At 50.4% G+C, this 17,723-nt stretch overlaps 2 protein-coding genes across 2 annotated transcripts; both read left to right on the forward strand.

The window, feature by feature from the left end:
• On the forward strand, window positions 12,219-13,163 carry LOC110435901 (actin cytoskeleton-regulatory complex protein PAN1-like). The gene is made up of 3 exons (XM_021462002.1): window positions 12,219-12,424; window positions 12,513-12,589; window positions 12,685-13,163. The coding sequence occupies exons 1-3, from the start codon at window positions 12,219-12,221 to the stop codon at window positions 13,161-13,163; spliced, it is 762 nt and encodes a 253-aa protein (XP_021317677.1).
• On the forward strand, window positions 16,324-16,889 carry LOC110435902. The gene is made up of 2 exons (XM_021462003.1): window positions 16,324-16,353; window positions 16,431-16,889. The coding sequence occupies exons 1-2, from the start codon at window positions 16,324-16,326 to the stop codon at window positions 16,887-16,889; spliced, it is 489 nt and encodes a 162-aa protein (XP_021317678.1).

Raw genomic sequence — 17,723 nt, forward strand, 5'->3', positions numbered from 1 at the left:
CACCTTAACACCAGGATCACTCGTTGCGAAGACATTGCCATATCACAAACGACATAAGACCAAAATAATATTTCAAAGTAAAACAGCGGAAGTATTACATAACTTATTTTACAAAAGGAGTTCTTCCAAATAGTAGAGTGTTATTACAAGCCAGGTCCAGCGGAGCAACTTAAACTTTAGTACACAGAGTACAAATTTACAGACCCTGCCCATGGGTCACGCTCACTCTTCTTCGTCGTCAACCTCGACGACGGTCACACAACAGGGTCCGAAACATGCCGGCTCCTGAGCTTCACCTGCAACAGGGGTTATAAAACCCTGAGTACGGAAGTACTCAACAAGACTTACCCGGTTGAAAAAGAGGAGAAGTTAGGGATGCAGGCTTAGGGTAAACAAGGAGTGGCTGAGCAAGGAGCCAAATTGTTTTGCCGAAAAGCTTACTAATAGTGCATCCTTACTTTCAAGTTTTACCCACGAATTCCTGTCCTCAAGAGGCCGAGGAGTTCGAGGACAGTCTATCTAGTTGCTTCTCACATACAAGTCTGTAAGTTCCTAGTCCTTAATCCAAGTATTATCAATCCAACGGCCATAGCTTCATGTCACTCTGAGTTCGGGAATTGGGATCCGAACCTCATGAGACATTTCCCCCTTTCTCATTTTACCACTTAGTTGCATATTTATCTACGATGAGGGTCAGTGGATTGAGTCTCCCAATCGGGGAGCAACGATGATTCGAACCGCTTAGCAATCCAGCTGGAGTTCCTAACCACCCGACATATGTAGAACTAAATCTTGCATATGTCAACCCAAATCAAGCTCTCCCCAAATTTGACTAGGTTCGCGGCACCCAAGAGCACAGTACTCCACCATCCTACAGCCGATCTAGATGTTTTCCAGTCATCTCAGATCCGTAAGGTGGGTACACACTACTCTCGCCATCGCTCCACGCCCAGTGCGCGAGTAGCTATTCGCATCGAGGGATCACAAAGACCGGGCTTACCGAGGGCAAGTGGCTAGTACTATAAATTCTCAACCCATCAGGCCACCAACGGACCGGTCCTTAACCGACACAGTTGGAGACACTACTTTAAGACTCCATTATTAAAGCAAGTCCACCGACCGGTCTCAAGTTGAAACATCATTGAACATAAGTGTATTCCACAACAACCCTTCAAACTTTGTTGTTTGAAAACCTATCTAGTATCAGGGCTAAGCATCACTATGCAGTTTTAAAATAAAATAGGTGTCAAGGACAGGATAACAAATATCAAGGTAGTAAATGCAGCAAGTAGGTTAACCCAATTCTCAACTACCTGATGCAGCATTTTCAATTCATAAGTGATAAAAGATTTAAAACATTTAAGGAGGGGTTAATGCATCCGGGGCTTGTCTTGGTTGCAGAGCTGAGAGGGACCCTCAGAGACTTCCCAAGTCTCGGATCCTACTTCCTCGAACGGAGCACCGACCTCGGGGTTCGGTTCAACGGTCGCTCCTTCGGTCACGGGCACTATACGCAAAATGATGTATGCTCATGATATGCGTATGACAAATATTTGAGAAGGACCAAGTTGAATACTACTGGCCCTCCTCGGTGTAACACAGATTAAATAAATAATAATTAAAGCTGTTTAACATCTTAGTGTTTTTACCCAAGAGGTTGCATTTTTAAATTAAGATTTCTCTCAATTTATAATTACCCTTAATTACCTAATTATTAAGCCTTTTTACCTTAATTAATTCTTAATTAAGTATTAATGACAGTAATTAAGCATTAAGGCCAAACAATAATTAAATACCAAAGGTCATTAAGGTTAATGACCTCAGGTCATCACAGAATCCCAAAATCACTCAAATCCTAATTTTGAGAATTTAACTAATTATTATTTAATTATTCTAGAATGATTATTTAATTATTAATTAAGGGTTTAATAATATTTTATTCAAATATTACCCAAATGCCACCAAATTTTGTGTGAAGCCAGGGAATAATATTCAGAGGCATCCCACAAATTATTGTGATTTTTGGACATATAAATAAATTTTTAAAATTCATAGATGTTTTATTTACTAATTAAAAGAGGCAGTTTTTATACACATGCCAACTACCAGAGAAGAAAATCTACTATTTTTCTTGTGTTCTACTTATTTCACGGGATGTATACAAAAATTTTCATGATTTTTGAATCAATACACAATTTAATATGCAAAATCAAATATAAAGCAAAATTTGCTCAAAAAGAAAAAGGAAAAGCCACTGCAGCGAGCGGCTTGGAAATCGGCCCGCAGGCCGGCCCGCTCTCGCTCGGCCCACGCGCGCTGCGCGCTCTCGCCTCCACTCACGGCGTCGCTGACAGCGGGCCCCCGCTGTCAGCTTCGTCTTCAAGCTTCGGCCGGCCAAATCAACGCCGCGACCGAGCCATCCACGCCACCTCCGCCCCTCGTGACTTGCTGGTCGCGTTATCCACTCCATGGCGCACCTCTGGACACCTTTTCACCCCCTCTCTACTATCCTAGCCCCCGTGGCCACGGGCACGGCGGACAGCCGCCTCGGCCGGGCAAACGTCGGCCGCTACGAGCGAGTAGAGCGCGAATTGGATGGCGTACAAGCATCAGTGGCTCACCGCGACTTCAATGGAGCAAGAAGCGGCAGCGGAGAGGCTCGGAGAGAAGCTGGCCACGGTGCAGTGTCCACGGCGGCGTTTCGGCCAGGGTTGGAGAAGAATGGCTCGGGTTGGATCTACGGTAGAGTAGAGCTCGCGCTCAGGGGCGCAAACGGTTGCGGGTTTCTTGGCAGAGCTGCTGGGGGTTCTCTGGTGGCTTGGAAGGGAGCGAGGAGGACGAATTCGGGGAGCACAGGGAGCTCGTCGGCGTCGGGGTTCAGGGGAAAAGGGATATTCCACGGCGGCTCGGGGTTTTATCCTCGCAGCGTCCTGCTTGCAGCGGATGAGGACGCCAGGGCGACGCTCCATAGGCAAGCAGCTGCGTGGCCAGGCGCGTGGCGGCGCTGGACGCAGCGGCTCTGCTCCGGCGGCAGAGCATCCCCCCTCTGCTCGAGCACTGTAGCAAGCTCTTGTCCAAACAGTTTTGGGGTTTTGCAAAATTTGCCCAAATTTTGAACTGAAGACAAAATTCCACCAAAATGAAAGTTGTGCAAAATTTTATAAGCTACAAATCATATTTTGATGCCCAAAACTGATTCTAAGTGGAAGAGTGTGAATTTGGCAGAACAATTTGAACTTTAGATCTCAAATTGGGGAAATTCAAATTTTTGAATTGGGGCAGATCAGAATTTCCAAAATTACTTTTGATTTTCCATAACAACTTGAAAAACTCCCAACATGAAAGTTTTTCAACTTTTTGAGCTCTAGAACTTTCATGTTGTCACTTTTCAAGATTCCAAATAGATTTTGAATTGGAGATTCAAATTGGAAAAGGGGACACTTTTTGGAAATCTGTATTTTCAAAATTACTTTGAATTTTGTATTGAAACTTCAAAAACTCAAAACACCAAAGTTGTACATCTTGACAAGATCTACAAATTTGCTTTTGAACTAAACCTCAAATTTTGCTTGTTTTTTAAATTGTGCAAAAGGGGGCAATTCTAGGGTTCAAAAATCAGGGTTTCCCCCCCCCCTAATCTCTCGGAAATCTTTCACCCTAGGGTTTGAACAACCAACACAAGCATCAATACACAATGGGAGCACACTTTCATTCCCCAAGCACAACCAATCAAAACAAACTTGTTTTAACTTGATGCATAATAAGGTGCTTGGCAGGTATGCGATGCAATGCTCATGATGACATGATCAAGTTTTAGTAACCGTAACATCGGGGATGTTACAAATTCTTTATTGGACTCTAAAAATAATTTAAGACGTTGACCATTTACCTTGAATAAAGTACCTTCGTCATTTTGAATTGTGATAGCTACATGGGATGATGAATTGATTACCTTGAATGGCCCTTCCCATTTACTCTGGAGTTTTCCATGCCCGAAAAGCTTCACCCTGGAATTCAAAAGTAATACCTTATCTCTGAGTGCGAACTCCTTCTTCTTGATCCTCTTATCATGCCACCTTTTGACTCTTTCTTTGTAGATCTTCGAATTGTTATATGCTTTCTCTCGCCATTCTTCCAATTCTGATAGTTGCATTCTTCTATGATCTCCAGCGACATCTAGGTCCATATTCCATCTCCTTATGGCCCAGTGTGCTTTGAATTCTAGTTCAACAGGTAGGTGGCAAGTCTTTCCATACACCAATTGGTATGGGGACATTCCAATTGGGGTCTTGTATGTTGTCCGGTATGCCAGAGTGCATCGGGTAACTTGTCCTTCCATGCTGTTCCCATTTCATTGACTGTATTTTGAAGAATATTCTTGATTTGCTTGTTGGAAGTCTCTGCTTGGCCACTTGTCTGAGGACGGTAGGGGTAGCGACGTTGTGACAGATTCCATGTTTTGATAGATATTGCTTGAAGCGTTTGTCGATGAAGTGTGCTCCTCCATCACTTATCACTACTCTGGGGACTCAAAATCTTGGAAATATAATTTCTTCAAACATCCTCTTTGAACTGATGTTGTCGGCATGCTTGCAAGGTAGTGCCTCTACCCACTTGGAGACGTAGTCAACTGCAACCAAGATGAACTCACACTTCTTTGATGGGGGAAATGGACTCATGTAATCTATTCCCTAGACATCAAAGTGCTCAATTTGAAGGTTGTTGGTGAGTGGCATGGCATCCCTTGTGTTTATGTTTCCATGCCTTTGACATAGCCCACATCTTGTGATATATTGCTTCGTGTCTTCATACATTGTAGGCCAGTAGAATCCACACTGCCAGATCTTTGAATGTGTACGGAATGCTCCATAATGACCTCCATATGGTGATGAATGACATCTGTCGATGATCTTCCATCCGTCCACAGTGGCCACACACCTCCTGAGTAGGCCATCAGAGCATACTCGGAAGAGGTATGGCTCATCTCATATATGTGAACGACTTTCTTGAATAAGCTTGTTCTTGTTTGCTCCTGGTGGTACATACCCTAAAACCATAAAATTAACAATATCACTACACCACAACCTTTAAGAGTTGCTGAAAGGGGTATACAGTGATAGACAGTTAGTTGCTAAAGGTTACAACAACGGACCCTGCAGTTGTTAATGAAGCCGTCGTTATATGTATATAGCGACGGACATAACCTTTGGCGACGGACAGTTCGATGTTCCAACTTTTAGCGACAGGCAGCCTGTTAGAGCTTTTAGCGACGGACAATTCATCGCAATAGAAACTTTTAGCAACAGACGGTCCATCGAGCTCAATTAAATAGGTAGAAAAAACTAAACCAGATATATTTAAAACTGTGTAAATTGAATACTCGTTCAATTGTCAAACTCAAGTACATATGTAATCATGTCACCTAAAATCAGGCTATCCTAAACTCAACATATATTGTGAACTTAGTTGGGTTCATGTCCATAAGTTTACTACATGCTTGCTTCTGACACCTCCGAGAAGATCTTGCAACACCTTGAGAAGAATTGCCTCTAAAAAGATTCTGCAACTCCTAGGAATACCATGAGAAGATATTTATTGCCTACAGCAAACCTGCATAAGGTACATGGAACTCCACTAGTAATCTTAGTGTTAGCAAAAAAAAGTTCTTGTGTAGAACTAGACTCTTTGTATGTCCAATACAACTTGGCAAAAACATTTTCAGAGAAACAAGATTAACACACAACTCATCAATTTGGCAATTGGTAGTTTTAGTTGACCCTAGTTGTTTTAGTATTTTAGACTTTTTCTCAGAGATTTCAGTGTTCCAATTCAATGACAGTCTCAAAACAGATAACAAAGATAATAACTAAACAAGACAAGCTATAAGCTATCCTCTGTGTAATCCACACATCCAGTAATTGTAAATCTATATGATCGAAAGAAGCTGAAATTTGCATTGCATATTGGCACATAAAACAGTAAATTCACAAAGGAAGACAGGAACATACTACAGATCTCATAATAAATCTTAATCTTTGAAAGAAACTGAAATGGATTTAATAAGAGATGATGAGCATCTTTTTAAGGAATTACCATATTGTAAATAAATGATACCCGACCAGGAAGAAACAACTCATTCTCTTTTATTATGCAAAGTCGCTTTATGATCCATTGGTAGACAGACTACAACCAACAAAGAATGACAATTATTAGCCATGTTAACCCTTACCATATGAAGAAAAAACGGACTAATAAACTATTAAAGAAACATACATTTGCCGTTGCAGCGCGGAAAGAGACTACCTGATCTTCTTTTGTTGCCCTACGGCCCTAGCTACCAACATGCAAGATATTTTTATGCTCACAAAGCACTAATAAGTGCATCCGGTGTAATGACATGAGGCTGATACCAAGTATTGTTAGTTGTTACATGTCAAACTGAGGACATAGGGCTTTTACAAAACATAGAATATTATGTTAAACAATTCTCTTTTTTTGATAAGTCATGATTCACATAGCTCAAATACAGATAAGCTGCTTCTTCATATACATTTTCCCAATTGAAATCTTGTGTGCATCTACCTTTTTCTCCACTCTGAAAGGGAAAACCAGAGAGAATTGGGCTTGCCCAATCACATGTTAATGTGAGCCTTTATGTTGGAAATATTTCCAATTTGCATCTAATTTCTCATTGCTACCTATTATTTTCACATCATTGCCTGTCTAAAACATATACTAAACAACTGCAAAATTTTATGGATTCTGCTCAAGACCACAATCCCTGAGCGTGGTGACCCTGCATATTTTCAGAACTACCTTGGCTGAGCACTTTAGCCATTTTATGAATGTGCTTCTTCTGCTCACAAAACTTATGCAAAACAGAATTTCCATAAAAATGGATTGTGCTTTACAGACACAAGCATAAGGGCAGCAACCTATGCTATTTCAGAAGCTTACATGAATCGAAGAATCACTACCAAAGGATGGAGTTAAATCCATGTAGTATAGCAGGCAAACCAGTAGGTGATTAAAGGGCTAGGATGAGAGAAAAAAATAAATCAACAATGATTGCTCAGTTTAGTTGCAGACACTCATGCAGTCATGTTATAATAATAGTAACCAACTGAGGATACCTTCAGAGTTGTGGTATTCTATACTAAACAAATTCTGTGCATAGACATGTATCAGAAATATAACATGAACTAGTTCTATACTCTTTCAAGTTTGGTTCCATAATCTGGGTCCATGTACAATTGTATACTCGTGAATGTATTATAAGACAAGACCCTTCCTTCATGTACCTTGTATTGTATTTTCCGATCCCCAATCACATGGCACCAGGAAATGCACAGAACAAATGAGTGTTTACTTCCGCTGCATCATCTTCTCCTTGTAGTAGCTCTTCTTGGACGACATCTTCCCTCTCCTTCCTGCATCCCTACAAGCATTTGGGGGGGACTAAATTCTCAACGACAAATTACAGAGCCAGATAACAGACTCGGAACGACCTTGCGCTGCTTCCAGAAGGAACTGGCGACCTGTGCTGCGGAGATGGGCTGCGCCCTTGCCGTGGTCGCGGGCTCGCCGGCAGCATGCTGTGGCCGTAGACTACCTTCAACTTCCGCTCTCATCCATTGCTCGCATCAAACCAAGAGGAGATTGAGGCGGCGCATCCGACACTCGAATCATCGAATCAAGTCAAGAAGTGAAGGGGATGGAGAAGAAGATGCAAATGAGGAGAGAGGGAAGGGGGTCTCGCTCGAGGAGGGAGCGAGGGGCACCTGGATCTGCCACCCGGGTGCCTAGGTGGTGGCGGCGGCCGTCCAGCTCCAGTGCCAAGATGCTGAGGTGGCGGCGGCAGATATCCACCAGCAAGGCGGCGGCGGATGTCTCGTGGGCACCGGGCGGCCGGGTAGGCGGCGGCGGTGGCTGTCGTCAGGCATACGAGCAGGGCAGCGGCGGCGGGGTGTCGAGGCGGCGTGTGGGTGGGGAGATGGAGTGAGGTGTGTGCGTGTATGGAGTACTTCGCTTGTTAGGCTGGTGCTGACTTAGGGTATAGAATATGAGTTCTGGGCCAAAATTTCACACGAACGGGCTGAAAACATTAGGCCAATATGCAGTTATATTTAGCGACCCACGGTTCGACTTAGTTAGTGCTATATAGCAACAGACCGTCCAACGTAAAAGCAAAATATTTATAGCAACGAACCATCCATCACAGTATTTGATATTAGCAACGGACGGTTCGAGGATAAGCTTTAGCGACTCACTATTCAACGGTAAAATCAACTTTTAGCAACATACGTTAGATGCTATTGTAGTGTTGTGGTGTAGTGTATCTGCATACCAGGGGTCAGACCTGTTAATCCCGTAGAGCATGTCGTCTCAGAGTGAATCATTGATGAGGGTTTCCTGTGGATTCATAAAATACATTCTAGACAAGTGATCAGCAATAGAATTTTCTACTCCCTTTTTATCTTTTATTTCTAAGTCAAACTCTTGAAGTAATAAGATCCATCTAATTAGGCGAGGTTTAGCATCTTTTTTAGTGAGCAGATATTTTAGTGCAGTATGATCAGTGTAAACAATTATTTTAGCTCCAACTAAATAAGATCTAAATTTATCAATGACAAAGACAACAGCCAGAAGCTCTTTTTGAGTGGTTGCATAATTAAGTTGAGCTCCTGTAAAAGTTTGTCGGTGTTTTACCCCTAGGTGGTCACACCAACGAGTAAAATTTGTGTGCATGTTCCCTTTCCCAGATGGTGATGCAAGAAAGACACAAAGATTTATCCGGGTTCGGGCAAGAGAAGGCCCTACGTCCAGCGGGGGGAGTTTCTATTATCTTGCACCTAAGTGCTTGTGCAGGGGCGTATACAAGTCAGTATTGTTGTGGATTCTAATTCCTAGACGGGGGTGATGTATGGTTGTTCTTCTACGTATCTCGTGTCCTCTATCCTTTCCTGTGCCTCCCCTTTTATAGTTCCAAGGGGAGACCTAGGTTACATGGTGTAGGTGATAGCGTAGGGGTCGATAGGGGCGTGGCGCGCTGACCTACTCGAGGCTTCCATACTGGTGTGGCCTCGAGCCATCTTGTTACTCACTACTTGGGTGATGATTACGCGTGCTTCTAAATTCGGCCCCTGTGCGCCGCCCTAGATTGGCTTAACCATAGGCACGCCTGTACGTCGTGGTTGTAGTCGTGTCAGAGTGGTTGAGGTGCTATCTTTGACCGCCTAACTCTTCTCTGGCAAGGAACATGTTCGCTCGAGGGTCCGACACGGCGCATGGCCTTGCTGATAGATGCGCTGACTTTGTATGTCTCGAGTGGGGTCGTGAAGCGACGTCACGACTGTCTCACTGTGCTCGGCCGTACTCTGACTCTTCTAAAGGGATAAAGCTGCAAAAAGGGGCGATTGGATGGGTGCTTGCTCCCTATCACATTTCCCATGACTGTCGGGTTAGGTGAGAACACGACAGGCGCATTAATGCCCTGGTTCCCTTACCCGTATCAGGCGACGGATGGTGTCTTTGCGCTCAAGACCTTTCGATTCATATGACCCAGTTCCGCATTCGACGGTCGCTGTTCAGTCGAGCCCCGGTCGACTCGCACGACCCCTTTTCCGTGTTCGAGGTTATAGTTGGCATTGCGTTTTGGTAGTCGCACGTGCAAGCGGGGGCGTTGAGTCAGGGGCCTCGATTTGTGTACGGGTCCTCTCGTTATGAGCAAGGGTTGAGGTACCCCTTGTGGATACCCTCGACAGTAGCCCCCGAGTCTCTACTTGAGCGCTTGCGTTCGAGTAGAGGCTCTCTCGTCGGTTGAGTTTTCGTGGGGTCGCGCGGGCGACCCTCGCGGGGGTAGCCCCCGAGCCCTTGGAGGAGTCTTTGACTCCTTCGAGGGTATGTTGCCTTTTCTAATGGAAGCGCTCTTGATCTCCCCCTTCTCGGAAAGTCGTTCGCCATGAAAGAGGGGCTTTGAGCCTCAATCGGCTGGTTTCGTATCGGAGTCGTGACGTACTCCCGGCGGAGCGAGCGTCACCTACCCCAAGTTGAGCTTCTATCGGGTAATCCAAGTGAGAACCTGTTCCCCATTCGAGGGGGTCAGCTGTAGCCCAGAGGTGTTCTCATAAAGCGGGGTCAACGCGGTCTGGGTTACTGGTCTCGTTCGATAGAGTCTAGCGGCTCGCTGCCTCCCTCTGTGGGGATTCCTCTCGACCCTCTTGCCCTTGCCTTAGACATCCCCAGCGAGTTCTCGAGGCAGGCCTCGTTTTCGACCCCTCGTTGGGCATCCCTGACTCTGGTAATCGAGGTCGACCGTCGAACCCGTTCAGCGGGCCGGTCTATGATCCTTCAAGATTTTTATCATGACAGATGCGTACCTTATCATACAGGGGAAGGAAGGGCCGTGGTGGTTCATTTTCCTGCCCGTTGGGCGCACCTTTTTAGGTGGGAGCCGTTGCGGTACTGTGCCGTCGTGGAATTCGTAGCGCCCTGTCAGCGAGAGCGGTTAGGACCGTTAGGCGGCGCATTTACTAGGGAGGTTACCGTATTCGCCGGATCTGCCCGTTGGTGGTTGGCCGTCTATAAATACTGTTGGGTCTCCCGGCCATTACTCCTTCCGTCTTTTGCCATCGTTCTTGCCTTTGCTTCCTTTGCCATCTCCACACGCGCGTGCACCCTCGAGCACATAGCAGTGGAGCCGCTTTCCTTCATCCCTCAAAATGCCGGTGAGACTTATCGCCACTGATGACTGGCGTCCGTCATCGATGACGGAGCGTCGGATGCTGGAGCTCGAGAAGGAGGGACTCCTGCACCCTCGCGTTTCCTCATCGCGGCCGAAGTGGATCGCGCCGGCGGCGGACCATCGGGAGCCAAGACCGCCCAAGGGGTACGTGGTCTCCTTTGCCAAGTTTCACTGCCACGGCCTCGGTTCCCCTCCGAGCCATTTCATGCAGGCGCTCTATCACCATTACGGTGTGGAGCTCCAGCATTTCTCGCCGAACGCCATCACCGCCGTGGTGATTTTTGCCGCGGTGTGTGAAGGCTACCTGGGGATGATGCCGCACTGGGATCTGTGGCTCCACCTGTACTGGGGCAAGCTCTTCCATGCCCCCGGTGGGGCTACGGGGGTGAGGAAACCTGTGCGGGCCAGTTGCCTCAACCTAGTGCAAAAGACTGGCAAGGCGGAGGAGCCTCGAGAATACATTCCGGTGGGGCTTACGTCGAACCATGTCGGGTGGGACTCCTAGTGGTTCTATCTGCGAAATGACGACAACCTCTTCCCCGACTACACCGGGCGCTTGATCTCAGAGCGTCCGGACCACTGGAACTACGGCGTCGTCAAGACCCTCCAATCGCGGCTCTGTCCCATTCTCGACGCCCTGAAGAAGCTACGCGAGGAAGGTCTGACCGCTGCACTCGTCCTTTCAGCTGTCCACCATCGATGGGTACTCCCGTTGATGTCTCGGCCGCTGAGGATGGACGAGATGGGTCCTGGTGTTTCGTCCCGGGACCTCGAGGCGTGCCGGATGTCCAACGAGGCGCCTGCGGACGACGATGTCGCCGCTAGGGTCAGGGCGGCCATTGTAGGCGATTTCTAGCCCGAGCGCATTAACGGCTTCCCCATGAGACCGGACGAGGGGTCGATCGACCTGGTAAGTCCTTCCCCTTGCCATCGCTCAATTCTCGATTTTTTTGATCCTCCTTAGGACTTACTCTTGCCCACACAAGGATCAATCGATGCTCAGTCCTCGAGGCCTCCGGTAAAGGAGGACGACGTCGATCACGATAGGAGGCGTGAGTCCGCGGAGAAGCAAAAGTCCACAAAGGACTTAGAAAAGAAGAAGGAAAAGAAAAAGAATCTCGAGCGACAAGCACTGGATACACGTCGAGCGAAATCAAGGCAGAGGGGGTAGCCCTAGGAGGACTCTCCCGACGAGGATGATGGCAATGAGGGCGATGACGGTAGCGACGATTCTAAGGGGATGGTGGCTTGTCTTGACAGAATCCTCGAGGGCTCGCCACAAGCCGACGTCAACGTCCCATGGACGGGAGCCCCTAAGAGGGCGTCGGGTGGGTCCCACGATGGTCAACAGAGGGAGTCATCACCGCGCCGTTCTCGTGCCGACACCCCTCCTGTGCCCATGCAGGGTTGGGCCATTTCTCGGCCCCAACCTCCTCCCGCTTCTGGGGCGGGCCACCGAGTTTAGACTATGGTGATGGGGCCACTGACCCGTGGCCGCGCCGCCGTGGCAGCCTCGAGTCAGGGGGATGTAGGTCGTGGGAGTTCTAGCCCCAGCGCTTGCCAGACGGGAGACGTTGAGCTGAGGCCCGTGCCTGCCCATGAGAGGCCCGGGATCTCGATGCGGGACGGCTCGAGGCCAGTTGGTCGAGGTACTGGCAGGCGGGTCGTTCTTCCTGTGGGGTAAGATTTTAACGTCGTGATTATTGTTTTCTGATATCTTGTGCATTCTCGGGTTACGGCTTTTCTTATGTTATACCCGTTTTCCTAGGCTGAAGCGGCCGCTAGAACAGGCCCAACCCTCGATGGCCAAGAAGCTAAAGGTGGGGGCAGTTCCCAATGGCTCGGGTGAGTGGTTTATTCTCCTTTCAGTAGTATATGAGCTTGGTGATTCTTGCATCGAGCTTCTTCGTGACTGACGTATCGTCTTTGGGCGGACACAGGTTCCTCCGATCCTCGGCCATCGACAGGTGTTGAGAGAACCCCGCCTCGTCCATCGGAGGGGGGTTCCATTTCTGATACCACCCCGCCGTCGCCAAGGCGGGTCGAGACGCCTCGTGTTCAAGAGCAGGAGGGAGCCCCCGAGCCTCCTCGATCTAGGGGCATGGGGGATCCCAACACCATCAGCGACGGATCCGACGGTGACCGGCTCTCGAAGGATGCCCGCACCGTGGACGAAGAGGTCGAGGCCTCTTCTATCGTGAAACGGACGCCTTGGCCCATCGGGCTTCACTCCGTCGAAGAGAGGAGGAAGAAAGAAGAAAAGTGCAAGGGTGGGGAAGAAGAAGAGGAAGAAGAGAGGCGGCGGCAGCAGGGAGAGCGGCTCCAGGAGCTGTTGGAGCAACACCGTCAACAAGAACTACTGAAGCTTCAGAGGAAGCAGCAGCTGTGGAGTCGGCAGCTGGAAGAACTACTGGAATAGCCACCACGAAGCCCGCCCCAGCCTGTACTACCATCATCGCAAAGGCCTAAGACCGGAGAGGAGGGACTGCAGGTCTATGGTCCGCTGACCCCTGCATGGCTCCGTCCAGGAGGGCCAGCCTCCATCCCGGGTGAACCTAGGCAGGAGGACGGCGCCGTGGCTGAACCTAGGCAGGAGGACGGTGCCGTGGGGTCACGCGAGCGACCCTGCGGGGGTTGCCCCTGAGACCTTGGAGGAGTTTTTGACTCCTTCGAGGGTTATGTTGCCCAATCTATGGAAGCGCTCTTGATGTTCGTTGTCGGTGTTTTCCCCCCGGGGGGTCACACCAATGAGTAAAACTTGTATGTGTGCTCCCTTTTCCTGATGGTGATGCAAAAAGACACAAAGGTTTATCCTGGTTTGGGCAAGAGAAGGCCCTACGTCCAGCGAGGGGGGAGAGTTTGTATTATTCTACACCTAAGTGCTTGTAGAGGGGTGAATACAAGCGTGGTATGAATGGAGACAGAGTGGGTTTGCTCTACTACGTATGGCTTGTGTGTTGTGTTGTATCGCATGTCCCGGGCCTCCCCTTTTAATGATCCAAGCAGAGGCCTAGGGTACATGTATAGGAGATAGATTAGAGGTCGATAGAGGTATGGCGCACTGACCTACTCGAGGTTTCCGTACCGGCGTGGCCTCGAGCCGTCCTGTCTGGGTACTTTGGTGATGATTACGCGTGCCCCTGAATCCTGCTGCTGTGCACCGTCCTGGACTGGTTCATATGTCACATGCTTGTACGTCGTGGTAGCAGCTACGTCGGAGTGGTTGAAGTGCGGTCAGTCGACGCTCGACCCTTCCTCAGGAAGGAAATATGCTTACTCGAGGGTCAGATGTCGTATAATGCCTTGCTAGCTAGAGCGCTGACCCTGGGCATCTCAAGGGGGGTCTTGATTAGACATCCCGACCCATTCCCTGTGACCTGCCATGCTCTGGCTTATTTGGTGGGGAAGGCTGCAAAAAGAACGACGGGACGGATGCCTGTTCCATATCACGCTTCCCGTGACTGACGGGTTAGGTGAGAATGCGCCAGGCGCATTAAATGCCCTGGTCCCCGTGCCCGCGTCAGGCGGCGGGCGGCGTCCTTGCGCTTGACGCCTTCTGATTCGCTCGAGCCTGTTTCCGTATTCGACGGTAGCCGGCGCTCGAGCCCTGGTCGATTCGCAGGAAACTCTTTCCGTGTTCGAGGCTATGGTCGTCGAGGACCGTGCGTATAGCTGGTTAGAGCGCCGAGTTGAAGGCCTTGATTTGCGTACAGATACCCTCGATATGCACATCTGTTTGGGTACCCCCTCACTGGTATCCTCGACAGTAGCCCCCGAGTCTCTATTCGAGTGCTGGCGCTCGAGTGGAGACTCTTTCAGGTGGTCGAGTTTCCGTGGGGGCACGCGAGCGACCCCGCGGGTGTAGCCCCCGAGCCCTTGGAGGAGTTTTTTTGACTCCTTCGAGGGTTATATTGCCTAATTTGCGGAAACATTCTCGATATCCATGGCGGAAGGCCTTGATTGGCCTGATTTGCGCAGCGGTCTCGACGTACTCCTGATAGAGCGAGCATCATCTACCCCGGATTGAGTTCCTAACGGGTAATCCAAGTGAGGACCCGTGCCCTTTAAGAGGGGGTCGGCTGTAGCCCTGAGGTGTCCTCATAAAGCAGGGTCGACGTGGTCGGGGTTACTGGTCTCGTTCGATAGAGTTCAGCGGCTCGATGCCTCCCTTCGGTGGGATTCCTCTGGACCGTCTCAACCCTACCTTGGACATCCCCAGCGAGTTCTTGAGGCGGGCCTCGATCTTCGACCACTCACTGGGCATCACTAACTTTGGCACTCGAGATCTGCTGTCAAACCCATTCGTCGGGTCAGCCCGTGACCTCTCGAGATTTTAGCTGTGATGAACGCGTACCTTGGCTTACGAGGGAAGGAATAGGCAGCGGCGGTTCGCCTTTTTGGCCCGTTGGGCGCCCCTTTTTAGGCAGGAGCCGTTGCTGTACTGAACCGGCATGGAATTCATAGCGTCCCATCTGTGAGAGAGGTGAGGACCGTTAGACGACGCATTTATGGGAGGAGTTACCGTATCTGTCGGATCTGTCCGTTGGTGGGCTGCCGTCTATAAATGCCCTGTGGTCTCGTTGTCGTCGCTCCTTCCGCCTTCTGCATTAGTCTTTGCTTCAACTTCCTTGCCATCTCTCACACGCGCGCACCCTCGAGTAGCAGCGAGTTTGCCTTTCTCTCGCCCAAAAATGCCTGTGAGACTCATCACCGCCGACGATTGGCGCCCGTCGTCGATGATGGAGCGCCGGCTGTTGGAGCTTGAGAGGGAGGGACTCCTACGTCCCCACACGTTGTTGCCGTGGCTGGAGTGGATCACGCCGTCAGCGGACCACCGGGAGCCAAGGCCGCCCAAGGCCTATGTGCTCTCCTTCGCCAAGTTCCATCACCACGGCCTGGGCTCTCCTCCGAGCCGCTTCATGCGGGCGCTCTGCCACCACTACGGGGTGGAGCTCCAGCACTTCTCGCCAAACGCCGTCACTGCCGCGGTGTGTGAGGGCTACCTGGGGATGATGCCCCACTAGGATCTGTGGCTCCATCTGTTCCGGGGCGAACTCTTCAACGCCCCCACCGGAACCACAGGTGTGAGGAAGCCGGTACAGGCCGGATGCCTCAACCTGGTGCTGAAGACTGGCAAAACGGAGAGGCCGCACGAGTACATCCTGGTGGGATTGACGTCGAACCATGCTGGGTGGGACTCCCAGTGGTTCTACTTACGGAATGACGATGACCTCCTCCCTGCCTACACCGGTCGCTTGATCTCGGAGCGCCCGAAGAACTGGACGTACGGCGTCGTCCAAGTCCACCCATCGCGGCTCGAACCCCTCCTCGACGCCTTGAAGAAATTATGCATGGAAGGCCTGACCGCCGCTCTCGTCCTCTCGGCCGTCCATCATCGAAGGGTTCTCCCGTTGATGTCTTGGTCGCTGAGGATGGACGAGATGGGTCTCGGCGTTTCATCCCGGGATCTCGAGGCATGCCGGATGTCCAACGAGGCTCCAGCGGACGATGAGGTCGCGGCCCGGGTCAGGGCGGCTGTCGCTGGTGACTTCCAGCCGGAGCATGTCAATGGCTTCCCTATGAGGCCCGATGCAGGGTCCATTGACCTGGTAAGTCTTTTTTCTACTTATGACTTTGATTCTCGATTTTCTTTGATCTTTCTTAAGACTTGTCCTTGTCTGCGCAGGGATCGATCAACGTTCGATCCTCGAGGCCTCCAGTGAAGGAGGACGAGGTCGATCGTAACAAGCGGCGAGAGTCAACAGAAAAGCAGAAGAACGCATTGGACTTAAAAAAGAAAAATGAGAAGAAGAAGAACCTCGAGCGCCAAGCGCTGGAGATGCGCCGAGCGAAATCCAGGCAGAGGGGGGAGCCTAAGGAAGAGTCCCCTAATGAGGACGATGGCGGTGTTGGTGACGACGACAGCGACGACTCCGAGGGGATGGCGTCCCGTCTTGACAAGATCCTCGAGGATCCACCTCGAGCCGACGCTGACGCCCCGCGGACGGGAGCACCAAAGGAGGGGCCAAGCAGGTCTCTTGAGAGGCAACAGAGGGAGTCTTCCCCTCGCCACTCCCGTGCTGATACCCCTCCCACGCCTGCGCAAAGTCGGTCCGTCCCGCGCCCCCAACCACCCCTGCGCTAAAGGCGGGCGACCGGGCTAAGCCCCAGGCGACGGGGCCGTTGACCCATGGTCGTGCTGCGACCTCCGTCAAGGGGGAACAAGCCACAGGAGTGCTAGCCCTGGCGCTCGCCAGGTGAGAGATGCCGAGCCGAGGCCTACGCCCGTTTGTGAGGGGCCGGGAGCCTTGACGCGGGGCGGTTCGAGGCCTGCCGGTCGAGGTACCGGCAGACAGGCCGTTCTCCCCGTGGGGTAAGGTCTTCGACGCTATGATTCTCATCTTCCTATGTCTTTGCATTCTTTTGTGTAACGGCCTCTCTCATACCTGTTCTTCTATCTTCAGGTTGAAGCGGACGATCGAGCAAGCCTAGCCCTCGATGGCCAAAAGGCTTAAAGTAGGAGCAGCCCCCAAAGATTCAGGTCAGCGGCTTGTTCCCGTCGTTATGGGAGTTATGTTGCTCTTACATCAATCATCGTGATGGCTGACCTTTGCTTTTGTGTGTTTTATAGGCTCCTCCGACCCTCGATCGCCGACTGGTGCCGAGAGCGCCCCGCCCCGTCCCCTGGTGGGTGAGTCCGCCCCACCGTCGCCGAAGCGGGTCGAGGCACCTCACCCCCAAGAGCAGGAGCGAGCCCCCGAGCCTCCCCGATCTGGGGTCGAGGGGGATCCCATCACTATAAGTGATGGGTCCGGCAGCGACCGGTCTTCGAAGGACGCCCGTCCTATGGACGAGGAGGCCCAGACCTCTCCCGTCGCGAAGCGGACGCCCTAGCCTGCCGGGCTTCGCTCCGTCAAGGAGCAAAGGAAGGAGGGAGAGAAGCGCGAGTAGGAGACGCGGCAGCAGCCGCAGGGGGAGC

The sequence above is a fragment of the Sorghum bicolor genome, chromosome 5, assembly GCF_000003195.3.
Source record: "Sorghum bicolor cultivar BTx623 chromosome 5, Sorghum_bicolor_NCBIv3, whole genome shotgun sequence".
Taxonomy (NCBI): domain Eukaryota; kingdom Viridiplantae; phylum Streptophyta; class Magnoliopsida; order Poales; family Poaceae; genus Sorghum; species Sorghum bicolor.